At 38.0% G+C, this 18,663-nt stretch overlaps 1 protein-coding gene across 1 annotated transcript; it reads right to left on the bottom strand.

Annotated features, from left to right (window-relative positions):
* Window positions 1–8,694: 8,694 nt before the first annotated feature.
* Window positions 8,695–18,660, bottom strand: cenpn (centromere protein N). The gene is made up of 10 exons (XM_084125008.1): window positions 18,377–18,660; window positions 17,826–17,871; window positions 17,671–17,730; window positions 17,438–17,511; window positions 17,138–17,311; window positions 16,843–16,944; window positions 14,806–14,860; window positions 10,161–10,270; window positions 9,637–9,760; window positions 8,695–9,369 (listed from the first exon to the last, which is right to left on the bottom strand). The coding sequence occupies exons 1-10, from the start codon at window positions 18,545–18,547 to the stop codon at window positions 9,248–9,250; spliced, it is 1,038 nt and encodes a 345-aa protein (XP_083981134.1). The 5' UTR covers window positions 18,548–18,660; the 3' UTR covers window positions 8,695–9,247.
* Between the last annotated feature and the right edge of the window lie 3 nt (window positions 18,661–18,663).

Raw genomic sequence — 18,663 nt, 5'->3', positions numbered from 1 at the left:
CTCCTCTACCTCACCTCCTTCCTCTCCTCCTCCTCTCTCCATCACCCTCCTCTCCTCCTCCTCTCTCTATCACCCTCCTCTCTTGGCTGTTTCCCTCACCAGCAGCATCAACAGGGGTTTGCAGTGATATTCACAAATATTATATTGCAGTGGTTTTAGCAAAATCTCTGGTCAACAAGTAGATGACGTCTAATTAACATGTAAAATGTTCAGATTTGATGGCAGTTTCTTGGAAGTTGAAGACCTCGGGATAAACAGAGAGACTAATATTAGCGTAGACGCCATTCTTCTTATGATGTAACGAGTACATCAGGTGTCATGGGAAGTGTTCCCGGCTCCGGCTGACCTAGTTTATGCAGCCTAACATTGAATTATAGAAGTTGATAATGAATTATGTGTATAATAGGTCAAAGAGATGTGTTTTTAGTCTAGATTCAAACTGACAGGGTGTGTCAATGTTAGGAAGACTGTTCCAAAGTTTAGGTGCTACGAATGATTCTTTTCCCTTTTCTCTTAATGTCATATCTATTTGTTCAGTAGACAATCAGGTACAGATTTTCTGAAACAAAATAGGCTAACTGTAAAAAAGGTTTAATTCAAACAAATTGTATATTATACATATACCTTAACCTATGGAAAATCAGTGGGATAATATTTGGTTCTGTAGTCCCAAACAGAACCAGATTTGGTTGTGTAGTCCCAAAAGCTAATTTCAGGCAATGACATTGTGATACAGGGTTTTAATTACTATTTAATTACTAGTTTTTGTTCATGCTTGCGGTAGTCTGCCAAGATTTTCATTACATTTTAGAAATTCCGACAATACGTTTTGTAAGGCCATGTCAGCATAAAGAGTATGGTCATAGCCTAGACTTACAATGACATTAAATTACTTAAACCCTTATATAAGATTTTGGCCATATCTCTAATGGTTGTAGTGTAGAGATACCAAAGGTACAAAACCTAAGGTACTTTATTCAAATCCACCAACATAAACAAAGGAGATCGCAAAAGAAATACTAAAGAGAAATTTGTTTGTTATTAAACAAAGACATTCAATACCAGACAAAGACTAGGGAGAAACTGAGGGCATAAATAGAGCAACCAAACTATAGATGAACTGAACAAGAAACACCTGAACTGAATTAATCAATCAATGAGTAACCAAGGAAACAAACAGGCAAGAAACAATGATAACAGAACTGGATTAACAAATTAGAAATGAACAATGGCATGAAGAGAACAGAAACACAAGCAAAACAAACTCTAAATATGACAATATCACCCACCTCTATTGATCATTCAACCCCGATGTATCTTTCATTTCATTTGGTCAAACCACAAGATATCACAGTGAGCTCAAAGCTACCCACACTGATATGTAGAAATAATAAATAAGTAGATGAATAAATAAATGTGGAAATAATTAACCATGAGAAAAATAATACACTACAATGCACATTTACAATGCAATTAAAGTACAAATATGTATTCATGTCTTGTTAAAACATTTTTTATTTATTTATTTCTATGTACACTATGTTATTGTTACTATTATTATTATAGTTAGTTAGTTATTTATTTATAACTTTGGCAGCTTGGGGAATCCATAAACAGAAGGCCTTGCACTGATCACGAGCTGCTGACGAAGCACGACAAAGATTAAATCAGTAGAAGTCTGCTGTGTGAAAGCTGACTGTTTATTCAGTTGTCATTGTTGCTCAATGTTAGAGATTTGCAGCTGGGTAGAGAGTTATGAACATTCCAAACTGCACAGTATGGTACAATATCATTAAATGACAAATGATTAAAAATTGTTTCACCTCTAAGTAATTGCATTCTAAGTTGACAAGTAGAGTTACTCTAATGAACAATCAAAAACAAATAATTAAGAATACAGGCTCCAATGTAGAAACACAATGCCACAAAAGTGAATTATACCATTATCTGATTACCTGATACTCAAGTTATAAAACATTTGTGCCATTATTGATAAAAACAACAAAATAATTTTAATCACACTTGTGACATCCAATAGATGAACATGCATGGTTATGAACCTGTGAACACCATTTCTCAGTTTCCTTTCGATTGGTTCACTCAGCACTGCATCAGTAGCTGACACTAGGGAAACTCCTTTCTCAATCCTCAATCTCCTGCAGTTTATTTCCAAATTTCTTCAACACAACTGCATTCAGGTGTGTTTATTTAGGATTGGAGCTAAACTCTGCAGGACAGTGGGGTCAGAAGCAGGGTTGAAAACCTCTAGATTAGATGTTTTATAGCTGATGCTAGTTAATAACAAATAATAGGGGCTTGCGCACCGGATAGTTCTTGGAATTTAGTTCTAGGAACTAGCCCAAAGGGAAAGATCAGTCGCCTAATATTGAAAAGAAAGTTGAGGCCAGAGAAATAGAGCACGACTACGCAATGGAGGTTTCTATAAACAGTAAAAGAGAACGCGGAGAGGGCTCTCTTCCTGCAACGCCAAGTAAAAATCCTGCGGAGAAAAGGGTTAAGCCAACAGCTGACAGAGAGAAGGCTGAAATCTCTAACGAAACCATTTTGGAGGCAATTTTAAAACTGAAAAGGAGGGTGGATGAGAAGCTGGCGGACTTAAGCGAGCTATCAAAGCAAAGCAGCGCCATGATTGCAAGCTTAACAAAGGCGATTCAGTTCAACACAGAAGAGGTGAATGAGTGCAAGAAAAGAGTCAAGGACTTGGAGATACAAAATGAGCATCTTCGCAAGGATAACCGTGACCTTAAGGAGAGGGTGAGAGAACAGGAAAGATATAGGATGAGATGGTGTCTCCGTATCAAAGGCATAGAAGAAAAAAGATGATGTCAGATCACATGCCATTCCGATTCTCAGTAAGTTTGCACCTGAGATGGAGGAAAAGATGGAAGAGGCTGTTGACATCGTCCATAGGCTGGGAAGAAGGATGGACAATAAAAACAGGAATGTCATCGTGCTGTTCACTCAAAAGCGGGTGAAGGATGAAATCTGCCGTCGAAGCAAAAATTCTCCAATTTGCAAGGCGGAAGGATTTGGAAGACAGACGAAAGCTGTGGCCTCAAATTGATCAAGCAAGGAGGGCAGGAAAGATTGCTTTCTTTCGTGGTCCATATGGCTTTATTGAAGGACGACGGATCGACGTTGACGGGTGAAACAATACATTTCTAAGTGTCAATCAAGTTGGAAACTTTTCAATGGGACACTAGAGCTCTATCTGAAAGTCGCGGTTCCTATAGTGACTGAGTGAGCTTACAAGTGGTGGTTCGATTTGTGGTTTTATCTATAGTTCTTTTTTTTCTGTTTTAGCATAATGATTAAGGAAAAAAATATTTTTGGTTATATGAATGTTAGGGGCTTAAAAGTAAAAGGAAAGCAGTTTTTTTTTTTTTGTTTGTAAAGGGCAGAAAGCTCATTGTGTGTTTCTACAAGACTTGGATGCATCTTTCTGGTCTAATCAATGGGGAGAGAAGATTTTTTTCAGCCATGGTTCTAACCGTTCTGGAGGAGTGGCAATATGCTTCAACAAATGTCTTGGAGAAGTCATCCTTTATAAAGCTGATGGAAGTGGTCACTGGTTGATGGTGGTACTGAGAATTGATGATCTTTTTTTCATTCTAATTAATATTTATGGCTTTAACAATGCAGCTCAAAACCAGAAATTATTAGAAGATATTTCTAATATGATCTCAGAGATGTTTGGTGATATTTAAATCCCGAGGTTGAATGTTTTTCATGGTTTAAACCAAATGGGGAGAGCAAATCTAGAATTGATTATTGTCTAATACGTTATTTCGATACATCGAAAGTAGACAGTAATGAAAAGTTAAAAGCGTATGCCTGTGGTTGATGTCCAGTGCTGCTAGCTGAGCAGAAATGCATAATCATGTTGATATCATAATCTTTGGTCGGCGCAAAATTGCGTTGGATTTTTTCCTCAGCGTAAAGGTTAAGAGGCCCATCTATCACTGGTTTCCATGTTCGTAGATTTAGTTTGTGGAGTAAATAAATATATAGGCTAAGCTATAATCTGTATGTTACACAGCTTTTTTTAAAATGGCGGGTGCTGGTGTTTTGCGTGCGTTTGGCCAATTAGTGTACACTAACGTCACTGATAGTTCCTATTGTGCTTTAGATCCTATCATCCTACTCTGAAGTAGGAGCTAAATTAGTTCCTTCAAAAGAGTTCCTAGGCTAGAACCAACTAAAATAGTTCCTAGTTCCTGCGGTGCGAACACGCCAAAATCCGGGTACTTTCGCCAATAGTTCTATAGGAACTATGAAAAGGTTCCTCCGGTGCGAAAGCCCTTAATATTTCACTTATTTCTTTGATGCATAATACGTTTCTTTACTTTATTAGATTCATACAGTTATCATTCCATTAGATAAAATCATTATGCCATAGCTACACCCAATTCAATCCTTACAAGTAAAAAGGCTTCTAAATCAGCCAACATGTTTTTATTTAAATCTAGTGTTTTGCACATGTTTCTGGTATGGGTAGGGGTTAGGATAGGCCAGGGATGGGCAAATTCGGTCCTAGAGGGCCACTGTCCAGCAAAGTCGATGGAATGTAGCCAATGTCTATCCATTCCGTGGGAGTCCTGAGTGCACATCATTTAAACTCGAAAGAAGCAGCAATTCTATCTGATTCTGGTGTCATCTTTAAGCAGTGTGTTCAAATTCTAAAATAAAGAAATTTTTTAACCGGCATTGTTTCTCTGTGGAACTCGCTTTCAAACCAGACTTTATGCTTTTCCATCTGCACTGTGATTTATTAATTTATCATTCTATTTAATTACATTTTATGAATCAGAAAGTTTAAATTACTATTGTTTATACAGCTATCGTACAGTTGTTTTGTTTGAATTAAGTTGATCATTTATTCCTTGATTTAATAGCATTTCTAGTATCCCTCCATTGAGTAGTTCCCTTTCGAGAATGGTCACTTCTTATTGCGTAGCTAATACGCAGTGGGAAACCTCTTTGTGGGCCTGGTCTAGTGGTGTACCAATTCAAGACATATGTGCGGCGGTCGGCTGGTCCTCGCCGTCCACATTTGTTAGGTACCTTGCCTGCAGGCTTGAGTCCTCTCAATATGATAATTAGACCCGACGGTGTCCGGTCTAATCAGTCTAACATGATTTACTGTCCATAAGCACAAGTTGTCCTAGGACTATATGTTATAAGAGCGAGCCTGGTTCAGGTGCTCCATCCCCTCTTAGATTATGTGACCCGACTCAGGTCCGGTCCCTGTCTCTTTTCTGTTGAGGGTTTTTATTAATGGCTTGTCTTCTGTGAGCCTCGGGTTGCTTCCCTAGGCTCCAGTTGAGATGGAGTCAGTTGCTAATAGTGCGGCGTGTTACATTGCGTCCCCACTGCGTATTAGCTACGCAATACGAAGTGACCGTTCTCGAAAGGGAACGTACTCAGTTACTAACGTAACCTCGGTTCCCTGAGAGTAGGGAACGAGTATTGCGTAGCCTGCCGCACTATTGCAATCTGTCAGAGTTTGTCGCTTCAGTTGATTTAACCTGATTTTATGGCGAAATAATGGCCTTTTATAGCCATAAGCCCTGCCCATTCTGGCGGGCTCTGACGTGGAGTCGCCTGATTGGTTCGCGCTTCACTATAGGGTGTGCAGTTGCTGCAGCACAGGCAATGGGTGAGCTAGACGCTCTGCTGTGTTCGCTGTGCAGCTGCACTGCGTCTTAAATAAAGGCTTCAATATTTCTCGAGGAAAGGAGTTTCCCCACTCCATATTAGCTACGCAATACTCATTCCCTGCTCTCAGGGAACCGAGGTTACGTTAGTAACAGACATAGTAACTATGTTAGTTACGTTCATTCTGGGATACTCCTCCCAAAAATTTAATTTCTCTCATTTACTCACCCATCATGCCATCCCAGATGTACATGACTTTCTTCAGATGAACAAAGATTTTTGGAAAAATAATCCACCCCTGTGATCATATAATTTAAGTGGATAGTAACTCAACAGTTGACGCTTTATCAACCACACAAAGCGGAGTGGATGAATCAATGTCTTCTGAAATGAAACAATAGGTATGTGTAAGAACAATACTGTTAAAAAAATTAAATAAAAAATGCTTCCAGCAAGTCATTTGCACATTCTTAAGAGCGTTGCAAAGCATTACATTACCATGTTGCAAAGATCATATGAGAAGTAAGGGAAGCACAGAGGACCGCCATGTCATGTGCAAGCTTGACAACTTGTTGACGTTTATGTCAAGTGTGAACTCATGAACGCGTTCTCGAAAGGGAACGCACTCAGTTACTAACGTAACCTCGGTTCTCTGAGAGTAGGGAACGAGTATTGCGTAGCCTTTATGAAAGTTGGCCAGAAATAAATGGTTTATAGTTACAGAAGTTTAAAATATTATTTTCATCACACACCGAATGTGTCACTTCAGAAGACATTGATTCATCCACTAGTTGTATGCCTTACCATCAAGATTGCTTTTAGTGGTTTCTGAAGCGTCAACCTTTGAGTTACAATATCCACTTGCATTATATGGACTGACAGAGATGGGCTAATTTTCTGAAAAAAAGAAAAAAAAGTCATTTCTGAATAAAGTCATATATGAGAGAATTTTTGAGAGCATTTCTTTAATTTTTCTCTTTAAGACCAAAATTGTGTTAACAGGTTTATAGCATATTTTCAACACATTTTCTCTACTCTTACATGGAAATGGAAGAGACACAATTTCAAAACCAAGTTACCGGTTTTATTTTAGCAATGATGACTGTATGGTATTGTAAGGTTAACGTTTTTTGTAAGGATCTAAGACACAAAGGGTAACTTCATTTTACAGTGTCCTTGTTACATAGGTTACATGTACATGCTGTAGTAATAATAAATTGTGCATAATTACATGCAACTAACCCTAAACCAACCCCTTTTTCTAATGAACTGATATTACTCAGAACTTAAATGTATAATTACACTGTAACAAGGATACTTTAATATAAAGCGTGAATGAAATTTGAATTTCCATTTTCAACATTTATCATTGAATCCTGTCCAGGGTTCGTACACTTTTTCCAAGATCAAATTCAAGCACTTTTCAAGCACTTTCCAGGTCCATTTTAAAGCTTTTTCCAGCACCTTACACTACCGTAAATTACATACCAATACATAGTTAGAATTATTATTTAGTGTTTTTATCACATCAAAAGAGATAAACAGCCAAATGTTTCATAATAGCAGAGGGCTGCACGATATTGAAGAAAAATTAGATATGCGATAACTCATTAAATAATGTGATATTCAATATGCGATACGATAATGCTTAAAGTGTGTCAAATTAACTTAAATTATCTTTAAAATGATATAACCTACACATACGTGTTTCACATTCTTTTTGTGATAAGAAAATATCCCTACAACTTCAAGACAGTGAACATCAGTGTTTTACTGTAGCATAAGAAGTGTTATTTTAACATCACTGGGGTTTAGGGGTTCAGGTTATCCTACATTAGGTTTATTTAACAACAGAAACTGATTAATCAAATGTAAAAATAAACACTGCTTAGTTTTCACTGCATGAATTAAATATACTGATTCTTATTAAAGCTACAAAAGTTAGCCTATTCAGCCAAAAGCAGTGAGTGATTTTCTTTGTCTTTTGTTCATGACCCCAGTTATTGCAAGCCGTTGCGATATGCAAGCAATTATGCATATTGTAATATATACATTTGCAATATTTCGATATATTGTGCAGCCCTAATATTTAAGCCAATCACAAGTTTTATTCTTCAAAATGTATCACTAAGTATATAGCTATATGAATAATATACTTTTCATTATATTAATGTCCAAATATTGCTTACCAGATAATGTGATTTATAGGCTGTAAAAACTGAATTAATTTCAAATATGAAGACTTGAAGATTTGAACAGAAATATTTGACAGGCCTTCCCGTTTTGGGACACATTCTTGATATAGACGAGGTTTGAACAATATCTGAGTGCAGAGGCACCTGCCTGATAAATGTATTTCATTGCCAAGATGTCTTGGGCCAAGACACAACGTTAGCTAATACGTTTACTGGAATAGAGCAGTGTAAATATTGCATAGGGCCATCCTAACCCTTACAGTAACAGTATACTAACTTATGACACTGACTGATTTCAGTTCAGCAATCAACGACTGTTGTTATGCACTGGGCTAACGTTTGCAGGTTAATTTGCACGTTACAGTTCTGTAATTTTGGCAATGTTCACTGCATATTCCACAAATGAACGTGACATAACGGACATGCAATACTTACATTACATTATCACACCAAGTACTCTCAGTCACTAATGGCCCTTTAGGACGCGGGCCGCGCTGCGCTATGAAATTAAACCGATATATTTCAATGGCTTGCGCCGCGCGACTCGGACCAAAGCGGAGCTCAGCGCGCTCGCGCGCACGCCGCGGTCAAAGTTTAAAATAGTTCAACTGTTGCCGCTGCGTGGCCAAAAAAACGGTGCATCCAAACAACCGCGGAAATCAAAATGAAAACTCCGCCTACTTTTGCTCTGGCCAGCGTAACGCAAATCACTCTGTATCTGATTCTGAAAGGCTGCATTTTTTTCTCCATTTAATAAAGAACTATTTCGTCAGAAAGATATTTCTTGTGAAAGAAATACAGTTACAAATTCAAGCATTTTCAAGCATTTTATCCAAAATTCAAGCACTTTTCAAACCTTGAAAACACAACATCAAAATTCAAGCACTTTCAAGGATTTCAAGCACCCGTACGAACCCTGCTGTCATACAGTATTGACTGCCTGATTGCATGTGCATGAAAGTAGGTTAAAGTCTGATTTTGTACCAATTTCTATAACTTTTTTTGTGCAATTGCACATTACACAGCTTGAAAAGGACTAAACTCAGATAGGTATATTAAAAAGAACTGTTATTACAATTTTCTTGTTTAAAAAACTTTATTTAAAACAATGCTAAAATGACACTAAAAATAATACATGCTATATTTGCTATATATGGGTTTTATATATAGGTTAATTGTAAAAAAAAGAATCGATCTGCTGGATCAGACTCGGGGACAATACTGATGACGCCAAGACTACACAAATGTCTTCTCTAACGTTCTCATCTTTGCAGGATGCAGGTGGCACAATATATTCTCATGTATGCACATCCTAGTTGAACTGATTTTCCTTTTTGACGTTTGCATTTTGACGTTTGCAACGTCAGTTGTCATCAGGCTCTCTGTGCTGATGCTTGGCTGGAAACACCAGGGCCTTTGTCTGTGATAACAAAATAATTCCTTCCCCTCTGAGTGATGGCAGACAACAGCGGAGTGACAGGACCTTCAGCCATGCCTGCCAAAAGAAATATGAAATAAATACTTTATTGACTGCAGTGAAGGAGAAAACAAGGAACTAGGTTCTAAAGTTTGTGTATGACTAAGAAGCATGGGCAATGCCAGACAATGCTTGTAACTACATATTGGTGATAGACAATTTTCAAGTAACAGCTCGAAACCACTATCAAATGAGTTTTATGTTCATATTCTGCCTGTCCTGTTTTATACAAGAGAAGAGACTTGATTTTGACTTCAGTCAAAGGAAAGGATTTTGATTCCTCACCTGAAGCAACACAGTGGCGTAAGGACTCTAACAGACTGCTGCTTGAGAACCTGACCACCCCTCTGAATAACTCTTCTTTGTTACTGAGGGTGTGGTTGCCATTTCCTTTGTACCTTGTCTCAAGCTGAGAGAAAACAGAGGATTCATGTACTAAAGCACATTTATAAATGTCAAAATGCTTGTTTAGGTGTACATGTGGTTAAAGGTGCAGTAAGCGATTTCTGAAAAATGCTGTTGAAAGTGGATCGGACAGCACCAAAACACAATTGTAGCCAATCATCAGTTAGGGGGCTATACACTCATTAGAGAGGAGGAGCCTGTATTGCATAGCATGTTTGTGAATTTGGGGGCGGAGCTATAAAGATAAGGGTGTGTGTTTTGGTGATTTCAAATATCAACACCCTTTCTCAAAAAATCACTTACTGCACCTTTAATTCAAATGAAATATTATGTAATTCTATGATACAAACAACTGATATTCAATCTAAAGGTGGTTATGTGAGATCAGAGGTTTCCACACTCACTCTATACACAGCGGTTTCTAGCTTTGGTGTAGTGCCGTGTCCAAATGCCTCACAGGCCATCTGATGTCTTATCTCTTCATGTTCCCTGTGTTCCTTTCCAATACAGGGGTCTGTAAAAAGACCAGCAAAAATAATAACAAAATGGCACATAGATTATTTATAATTAAGTTGAAGGATATATCATGCTTATTCACTAGGGATGTGACAGTGAGACAATTTTCAGTTTTTTAACTGAACTAAATTATTTTTATTACTATTATTACTATTACTACTTTATAATACTATTACTATTATAAAACCCTTTTGCACATTTTATTTTATGACAAATATTCAATAACTGTCACCAAATTCAGTTCACACATCACTGCTCTCCTGCTGGTTAAACTACAAGTTAGTTTGATAAAAATGCATCAATTTTTATGATTATTTATTATGAAACAAAATCAATAACTTTACCGTTATACAGTAATGCCATCAAATTCAGTAAGCAATTATCATGCAAATTCTATGGTTGTAACTAATATGTTTAGCTGCGTACCACTACCAATATCATTTGTGTAAAGAATAGGCCTACTTATTTTTTATGGGCTACTACTTGCCAAACTTAGTGTTGTAGTATGACCAGTCGGAGACCATTGATGTGTAAGCTGAATTTGGTGACACTACAGTGTGTCACATTAAAGGTGCCCTAGAATTTGAAATTGAATTTATCTTGACATAGTTAAATAACAAGAGTTCAGTACATGGACATGACATACAGTGAGTCTCAAACACCATTGTTTTCTCCTTCTTATTTAAATCTCGTTTTTGAAAAACACCCCTGAAAAATAGGCGAATCTCCACATAACACCGACTGTGACGCAACAGTCGGGATCATTAATATGTACGCCTCCAAAAATTTGCATATGCCAGCCCATGTTCAATACCAGGCCCTCCCAGGATCTAACGTTACCTAGGCTACTTTCACTTTTAAAAATGCATCATAACCGCGCGTGTGCGATCTGCTTGCAGTCGTCGAGATGGATGCATGTGTGTGGGAGAAATTTGGAGTTATCTGAAGAAAATATTGTCAAAGGCTTATTTGCTACATGCATTTTCGTGTTGGATAGCCGCAAATGTGGAACTTCATCGCCGAGGAAGCACGCAGATAACTGTGGTAACAAAGCAGTTCTATCGAACAGTATTTTTCAAATGTAACACTGTTAAGTATGTGTGGTGTGCAGGGCGTGTTTGAACCCAAAATTGTCAGATGTAGGCTAGACGAAATTGCGTGGCAGATATAGTGTTGTAGCCGCGTCTGTTCGATTGGTAAAATATGATAAGGTTACTCAGTTTTGTGGTAACGTTAGCCATGTTCTTCATGTACCGGCCTTTTTACAGCTTCGGCTGAAGTTGTCCTTGTGTTAATTGTCGTGTAATAACTTCTGTATGACCTGGCAATAAACATTTTTGTAATTGTGTCTATAACGTGATTGGCTAAACTTATTTTATTTCGGGTGCGGGTCGGGTGTTGGTTCTATTTTAAGCGGGTTGGGTGTGGATTTTAATGCTGTGGGAAAACGGGTCGGATGCGGTTTGAAGCACTGCGGGTACGGGCGGGTGCGGATTTACAAAATCGGACCCGTGCAGGACTCTGATGTACGGTTGAACGCCTAATCTCTCCATTGTCACACTGTACATCAGGGACCTTTTTGCTGTCACTCTGAGCTACTGTTATGAGCCCGCAGTGAAACAGCCAATCAGAGCAGAACTCCTCATTACTATTCATGACCCTTCCAAATAAGGTAAAAACAGACCATTTCATTCTAGGGCCAATTTCTAGGGTTGAAAATGGACCTGTAAAACCATATCTGGACATTTTAAATGCCCTTAAATAAGCCATACCCTCTATGTAGATATCAGAGACAAAATTTAAATATTATTTCAACACATTCTAGGGCACCTTTAAAGTTAATGACTATTTTTGTAGTCACGTTTTTTGGGCTATATTGCACTTTGCAGACGGTCGCTTCGGACTTGTCTCTAAGCCGCCTGCTCATAGAGATCAATTTATATTATAAAGCTCGTTTTGAGGAAAATGGGGTTGTAGCTCATTACCTACGTTACTATGATTGTAAATAGGTGTAATTTTTGTTTTAACAACGTTTAGCCCACGAGTGATCCGGGAAGTTCGAATCTGTGAATATATTGCCAACTTTACTGAACTCCTTGAAGCACTCTGACTGCATTTCTTTATATTTGAGTCCAAGTTCAAACGCTATGAAACGCTCCATTGTTAACATACGGAACTGTCTGAAACACTGCCAGCAAAAAGTGTCTGTCTGAGCTCACAACAGTTTTTGCGTGGGAACGCAAATATCTTTGCGAGGGAATGCAAATGTCTTTGCGAGGAAACGCAAAGTTTCTCGGGGGAACACAAACGTTTTGCGAGAGAAAGCAAAAGATTTAAAAAACAATAATAATTCTCCCATCCCAAATTGTTTCCACCACCTCATCCCTTTAGGGGCTCCGTACAAAACAGAGACTGAATTAATTCATATTTAGCTACGGATTGATTGTATAGTCTCGCTGTTGTACAGTGAGGAAAATAAGTATTTGAACACCCTGCTATATTGCAAGTTCTCCCACTTGGAAATCATGGAGGGGTCTGAAATTGTCATTGTAGGTGCATGTCCACTGTGAGAGACATAATCTAAAAAAAAAAAAATCCAGAAATCACAATATATGATTTTTTAACTATTTCTTTGTATGATACAGCTGCAAATAAGTATTTGAACACCTGTCTATCAGCTAGAATTCTGACCCTCAAAGACCTGTTAGTCTGCCTTTAAAATGTCCACCTCCACTCCATTTATTATCCTAAATTAGATGCACCTGTTTGAGGTCGTTAGCTGCATAAAGACACCTGTCCACCCCATACAATCAGTAAGAATCCAACTACTAACATGGCCAAGACCAAAGAGCTGTCCAAAGACACTAGAGCCAAAATTGTACACCTCCACAAGGCTGGAAAGGGCTACGGGGAAATTGCCAAGCAGCTTGGTGAAAAAAGGTCCACTGTTGGAGCAATCATTAGAAAATGGAAGAAGCTAAACATGACTGTCAATCTCCCTCGGACTGGGGCTCCATGCAAGATCTCACCTCGTGGGGTCTCAATGATCCTAGGAAAGGTGAGAAATCAGCCCAGAACTACACAGGAGGAGCTGGTCAATGACCTGAAAAGAGCTGGGACCACAGTTTCCAAGGTTACTGTTGGTAATACACTAAGACGTCATGATTTGAAATCATGCATGGCACGGAAGGTTCCCCTGCTTAAACCAGCATATGTCAAGGCCCGTCTTAAGTTTGCCAATGACCATTTGGATGATCCAGAGGAGTCATGGGAGAAAGTCATGTGGTCAGATGAGACCAAAATAGAACTTTTTGGTCATAATTCCACTAAACGTGTTTGGAGGAAGAAGAATGATGAGTACCATCCCGAGAACACCATCCCTACTGTGAAGCATGGGGGTGGTAGCATCATGCTTTGGGGGTGTTTTTCTGCACATGGGACAGGGCGACTGCACTGTATTAAGGAGAGGATGACCGGGGCCATGTATTGCAAGATTTTGGGGAACAACCTCCTTCCCTCAGTTAGAGCATTGAAGATGGGTCGAGGCTGGGTCTTCCAACATGACAATGACCCGAAGCACACAGCCAGGATAACCAAGAAGTGGCTCTGTAAGAAGCATATCAAGGTTCTGGCGTGGCCTAGCCAGTCTCCAGACCTAAACCCAATAGAGAATCTTTGGAGGGAGCTCAAACTCTGTGTTTCTCAGCAACAGCCCAGAAACCTGACTGATCTAGAGAAGATCTGTGTGGAGGAGTGGGCCAAAATCCCTCCTGCAGTGAGTGCAAACCTGGTGAAAAACTACAGGAAACGTTTGACCTCTGTAATTGCAAACAAAGGCTACTGTACCAAATATTAACATTGATTTTCTCAGGTGTTCAAATACTTATTTGCAGCTGTATCATACAAAGAAATAGTTAAAAAAAATCATACATTGTGATTTCTGGATTTTTTTTTTAGATTATGTCTCTCACAGTGGACATGCACCTACGATGACAATTTCAGACCCCTCCATGATTTCTAAGTGGGAGAACTTGCAAAATAGCAGGGTGTTCAAATACTTATTTTCCTCACTGTATATCTCACTAATGTAATTTACATCCGTTCTTAACTTCTGAAGCTCCATGAAGTTTAATATGGATCATCAAGAAAATAATTTTTTTTTAATTATGGTTATAAACTAGTGTGCTTTTGGTGTATGCCTTGGTTCAATATCCTTTTAAGGATATTATTACAAATTGCTGCATTTTTTCCCTAGCATTTTTGTTGATATCTTAATTCGTTGTGGCCTCGTCTCCAAAAAGCTCTACTGACCTGTAGGGAAGGTGCCCATTTCTGGTCAGATAAAGCAAGGATGTCCATTTAATTGATGATTTGGAATTCACAATTAAATGTTTTTTAAAAGGCACTGTAATTTATTTAACCTTGGCAAAACATAACATAAACGGCAAAACGGTTTAAATTGCCAGAGATTGTACATATGTATTGTTCTGATTTTTGTGCATGTAAACGACAAACATAAAAACATGTACATACGTGATGGGAGAGCGTTTCTTTCTTGTAGGATCCTTGAGTGAACATTTGGAAAAGCCTATAAGTGTAAAACAAAAACAAAAAAACAACAACAAAAATCAGTACTTATCAAATAAGTTTAGTCTTTATGTAAGAAATATCAATCTTCAATCTGTAACAAATGTTAATTTGTTAAAATCTTACTTTGAAAAATCAAAAACAATATGATTCAAAATGTTTCATTTCAATTTGAGAACAAAATCCAATAGTTGTGTCCACCAGACAATGATACTGAGTGGGAGGGTCTCTTGATCCGAAAGTACATAGCATAGGAGACAATTTGAGAATCAATTTTTTTTTGTTTCAAATAGAGATCACGATTCTGAACCGACTAACAAAATAACATAATTTACTAGCGGTTCTGACAAAATGTTAATTGCTGCAGTCTATTTAAAAATGTTTAATTAATTTGAATGATTTTTTTTTTTTTTATCAGTGAATGAATGATTGAATGACTCATTAAGACTTCACTTGTGACTTCATTGCTGGATGAACATTTTTGAACTAATCTCTTGAATGATTTAAAGGAACACTTCGACTTTTTGGGAATTTGGCTTATTCACCTTATACCCCAGAATTAGATAAGTCCATACATACCTTTTTCATCTCCGTGCGTGCTGTAACTCTGTCTGACGCACCCACCGTTAGCCTAGCTTAGCACAAAGACTGGAGGTAAACGGCTACAGCTAGCATACTGCCTAGAGCCCTGCACGGGGCAAAACATCCAGCCCTAACCGAGACCTGGCCCGTGGTGTTCAAGCCCTAATCCGGCCCCAGCCCGAAAACGTCTGCAATTTTTCAGCTCGAACCCAACCCGAGACCAACATCAATATCACTTTGAGCTCTCTCTGACGCGCGCTCTCTGATGAGCGCTGTCTCTGCTAGACACACACACAAGACGCACACACATACACACACACGCTACTAGGTAAAATTTTATTATAGGCCTCAAACATAACTACCACCACCGACTATTATGCCCACAAATATTAATACAGACTGTCCATTACAGAGAAGCATAAGCATGCATTGCAGAGAATATTATATAGCCAAATGTGATCCAGCAGTAAATAAAGATTTATGGCCTACCTTTTTTTGATGTGAAGTAACTTTACTGAAGAACAACGTTTTAAAGAACTCTTCGCCAACTGGCTAACGTTAAATAATAATAAAAATATAATAAAGAAAAAAAATCCGTTGAACTGAGTAGGTTCATTCACTGTTTATTTGTGATCGTTGTGAAGAATAAGAATAGCATCCACTGTTGAAGGCTTCAGGCTCGGTAATCAGATCAAAACTCTTTCAAAATGCAGCTTTTCTTTAAGTATTGGGAACTTTTAGTAACTCCTTACGCTCCAACTTCTCCCTGATGCTCTGCATGGTCAACTGTCACCTAATGCACGCGCGCCGCGTTACTCGCGTGATCGCATATTCGTACATGCGGTGACTATACAAATCACAACATGTAAATAGGAAAATGTTGGCGTTATTTTGTCACTTATTGGGAGCAGTAGGCTAGCTGTAGCCGTTTACCTCCAGTCTTTGTGCTAAGCTAGGCTAGCGGTGGGTGCGTCAGACAGAGTTACGGCACGCACGGAGATGAAAAAGGTATGTATGGACTTATCTAACTCTGGGGGAGAAGGTGAATAAGCTAAAGTCCCAAAAAGTCGAAGTGTTCCTTTAATGACAAATAATTTTTTTTAAAAGTCACCTGCTACCACCTAGTGATGTAACAATGTAATTCATACAAATCTTTTTTGAAGCGCCAAGTTACATTCAAATGGTGATTTGCTCTTTTTTGATCACTACCGAAGACATCAGTTATTATATCCGAACAATAAACTTTTATACCAGTATTTATTTGATAATCACATGAGTTTTGAGCATAGAATGCTCAGATTATATCACATAATTCCTGATAAATCTAAATCAATCTTTCAGAAAGACATAAAAATGACTGATATGCTGGATTAGCCCACAAGCTGCCAGTCGATAGGTTACCTGCTGATAACGTCTCAGAAGCAAGTCCCTCATTGCAGTGAGACTCTTGGTGCTCAGGAGGCCATCCTTTATAGAGCCATGTTTTGTGGCTATTACTAATGCCTAGGAAAATGAATAAACACCATTGAGATTTTACTTTTTTTGGGTGGGAAAATTATAATTATCAAATCTTTCAAGTATCAAGTTGCATCAGCATCTGGTTATACACTATACATTAAAATAAGTTATCCTAAAACAGTATCTCACACCAAATAAGACAGCAAAGGAAGCAAAATGGAGATAGATCAAAAATCACCTGACATAGAAAGATCTTGTGTTTGGCCATGAGGTTGGATATAAACACATAGGAAGTGTGTAGGTGGTGCACAACATAAGTTGGCTTAAGGTGGTTGGGTTTGCTGAAGTTGTCTCCCCAGGCAATCCGAATCCATAAAGCCTCATCCTCATGTTTCTTCATCTTAATGGAAATCTTGAAAAGCAAAATCAAAAGATTTAAGTCAATACGACTACTAAGTGTTATGCCATTTTGAACAGTTAAACTGAAAAAGTTGAGTTGGGTTTGAAACTTGAATGGCAAATGAAGTTGTGTAATTACATGCCGAATGACCCCATGCAAATGTGCTTTAAACAGCTCTTTAAACTGTGTCAGCTCTACACAAACTGCATCATCTGTAGAGAAAAGGAAGAGGAACTATTTCAGACAATGATTTATATATCTAAAGTAGTCAAAACAACCATATACTTAACATGTACCAAACTGGGCTCATTGTGCATCACTTCAAAATCAAATCAATTTAACAATGAAATGCATACATAAAACCCCCTTACCTTGTGCCTCAGTAAGCTGACATGCGTGCCAGATGCCTTGATCAGGGTTTTCTATACGATCTAATGGGGAAATTCAGATATGGCGCCTGGGATTATAATATTTAAATGTTAATACATGTTTAAAGAAAAAAAATAATATAGGCCATTTAACTCACAGATCATTTCCAAATTAGTGACGTGCTTCAGGCTAAGTCTGCTCTCCTACAAGAAAGAAAGAGAGAGAGAGAGATTTACACAATCATTTCTGTACGCTGATGTAAATCTACCTGTGCGTTCTGATGGAGGTCCCAGGCCATATTTAATTAGAAACATACTCCAAAGTGTTGTTGCATAACGACCCATTTTTTTTCCCTTCTTTCATTTTTTTAATTCATGACAGGTTTCAAAAGTCTGCTGGATGACTATTTATCACTTACTAAATCCTTACTATGCTAGATATTGAAAACACACACCGATCTGACCTTTATGTTAAAACATTTGACCTAACCCAAACGCAGTAACCTTAGACTGATTTTATGAAAGCTGTTAGTTTTCAGCCCAAAGTTAAGTTTGGGTTAGGGAAAATGGGTTACTTTGAAATTTGAATCTTGAATCGTTGTTTTCTTCAAGTATGGGAAAACGGTAACTGTAGTATCCCATTTAATGATTTTGAAATAAAATGGTTTAAATAATAAATTATTATTTAATGGATGTAACGTTATCTCACCTCACAGCAGCTGATGACATGTTCCACTATCATCCATTTGGGTCTCGTGTAATCCAGAGCGCGCAGCTGATCTGCTGATAAACAATTCCATCTCTTCAGGAGGTTTTCTATATTTCTGTTTGGTATTCTCCGGATTATCCGATATAAAACAGATCTGGCTTGTGCGTCCATTGTGTGGACACAAGTTTTTTTCCGTTAAAAGTTAATATAACTTATCATATATTTTGCGTTTTTAGACGTTCAAAACAAACCGCCAGAAATCAAATAGATATCTGAACCGGAAGTTC

The sequence above is a fragment of the Abramis brama genome, assembly GCF_963993115.1.
Source record: "Abramis brama genome assembly, chromosome: 9".
Lineage (NCBI taxonomy): Eukaryota > Metazoa > Chordata > Actinopteri > Cypriniformes > Leuciscidae > Abramis > Abramis brama.
The sequence above is the reverse complement of the archived record's forward strand: the minus strand, read 5'-3'. Positions and strand labels throughout refer to the sequence as shown.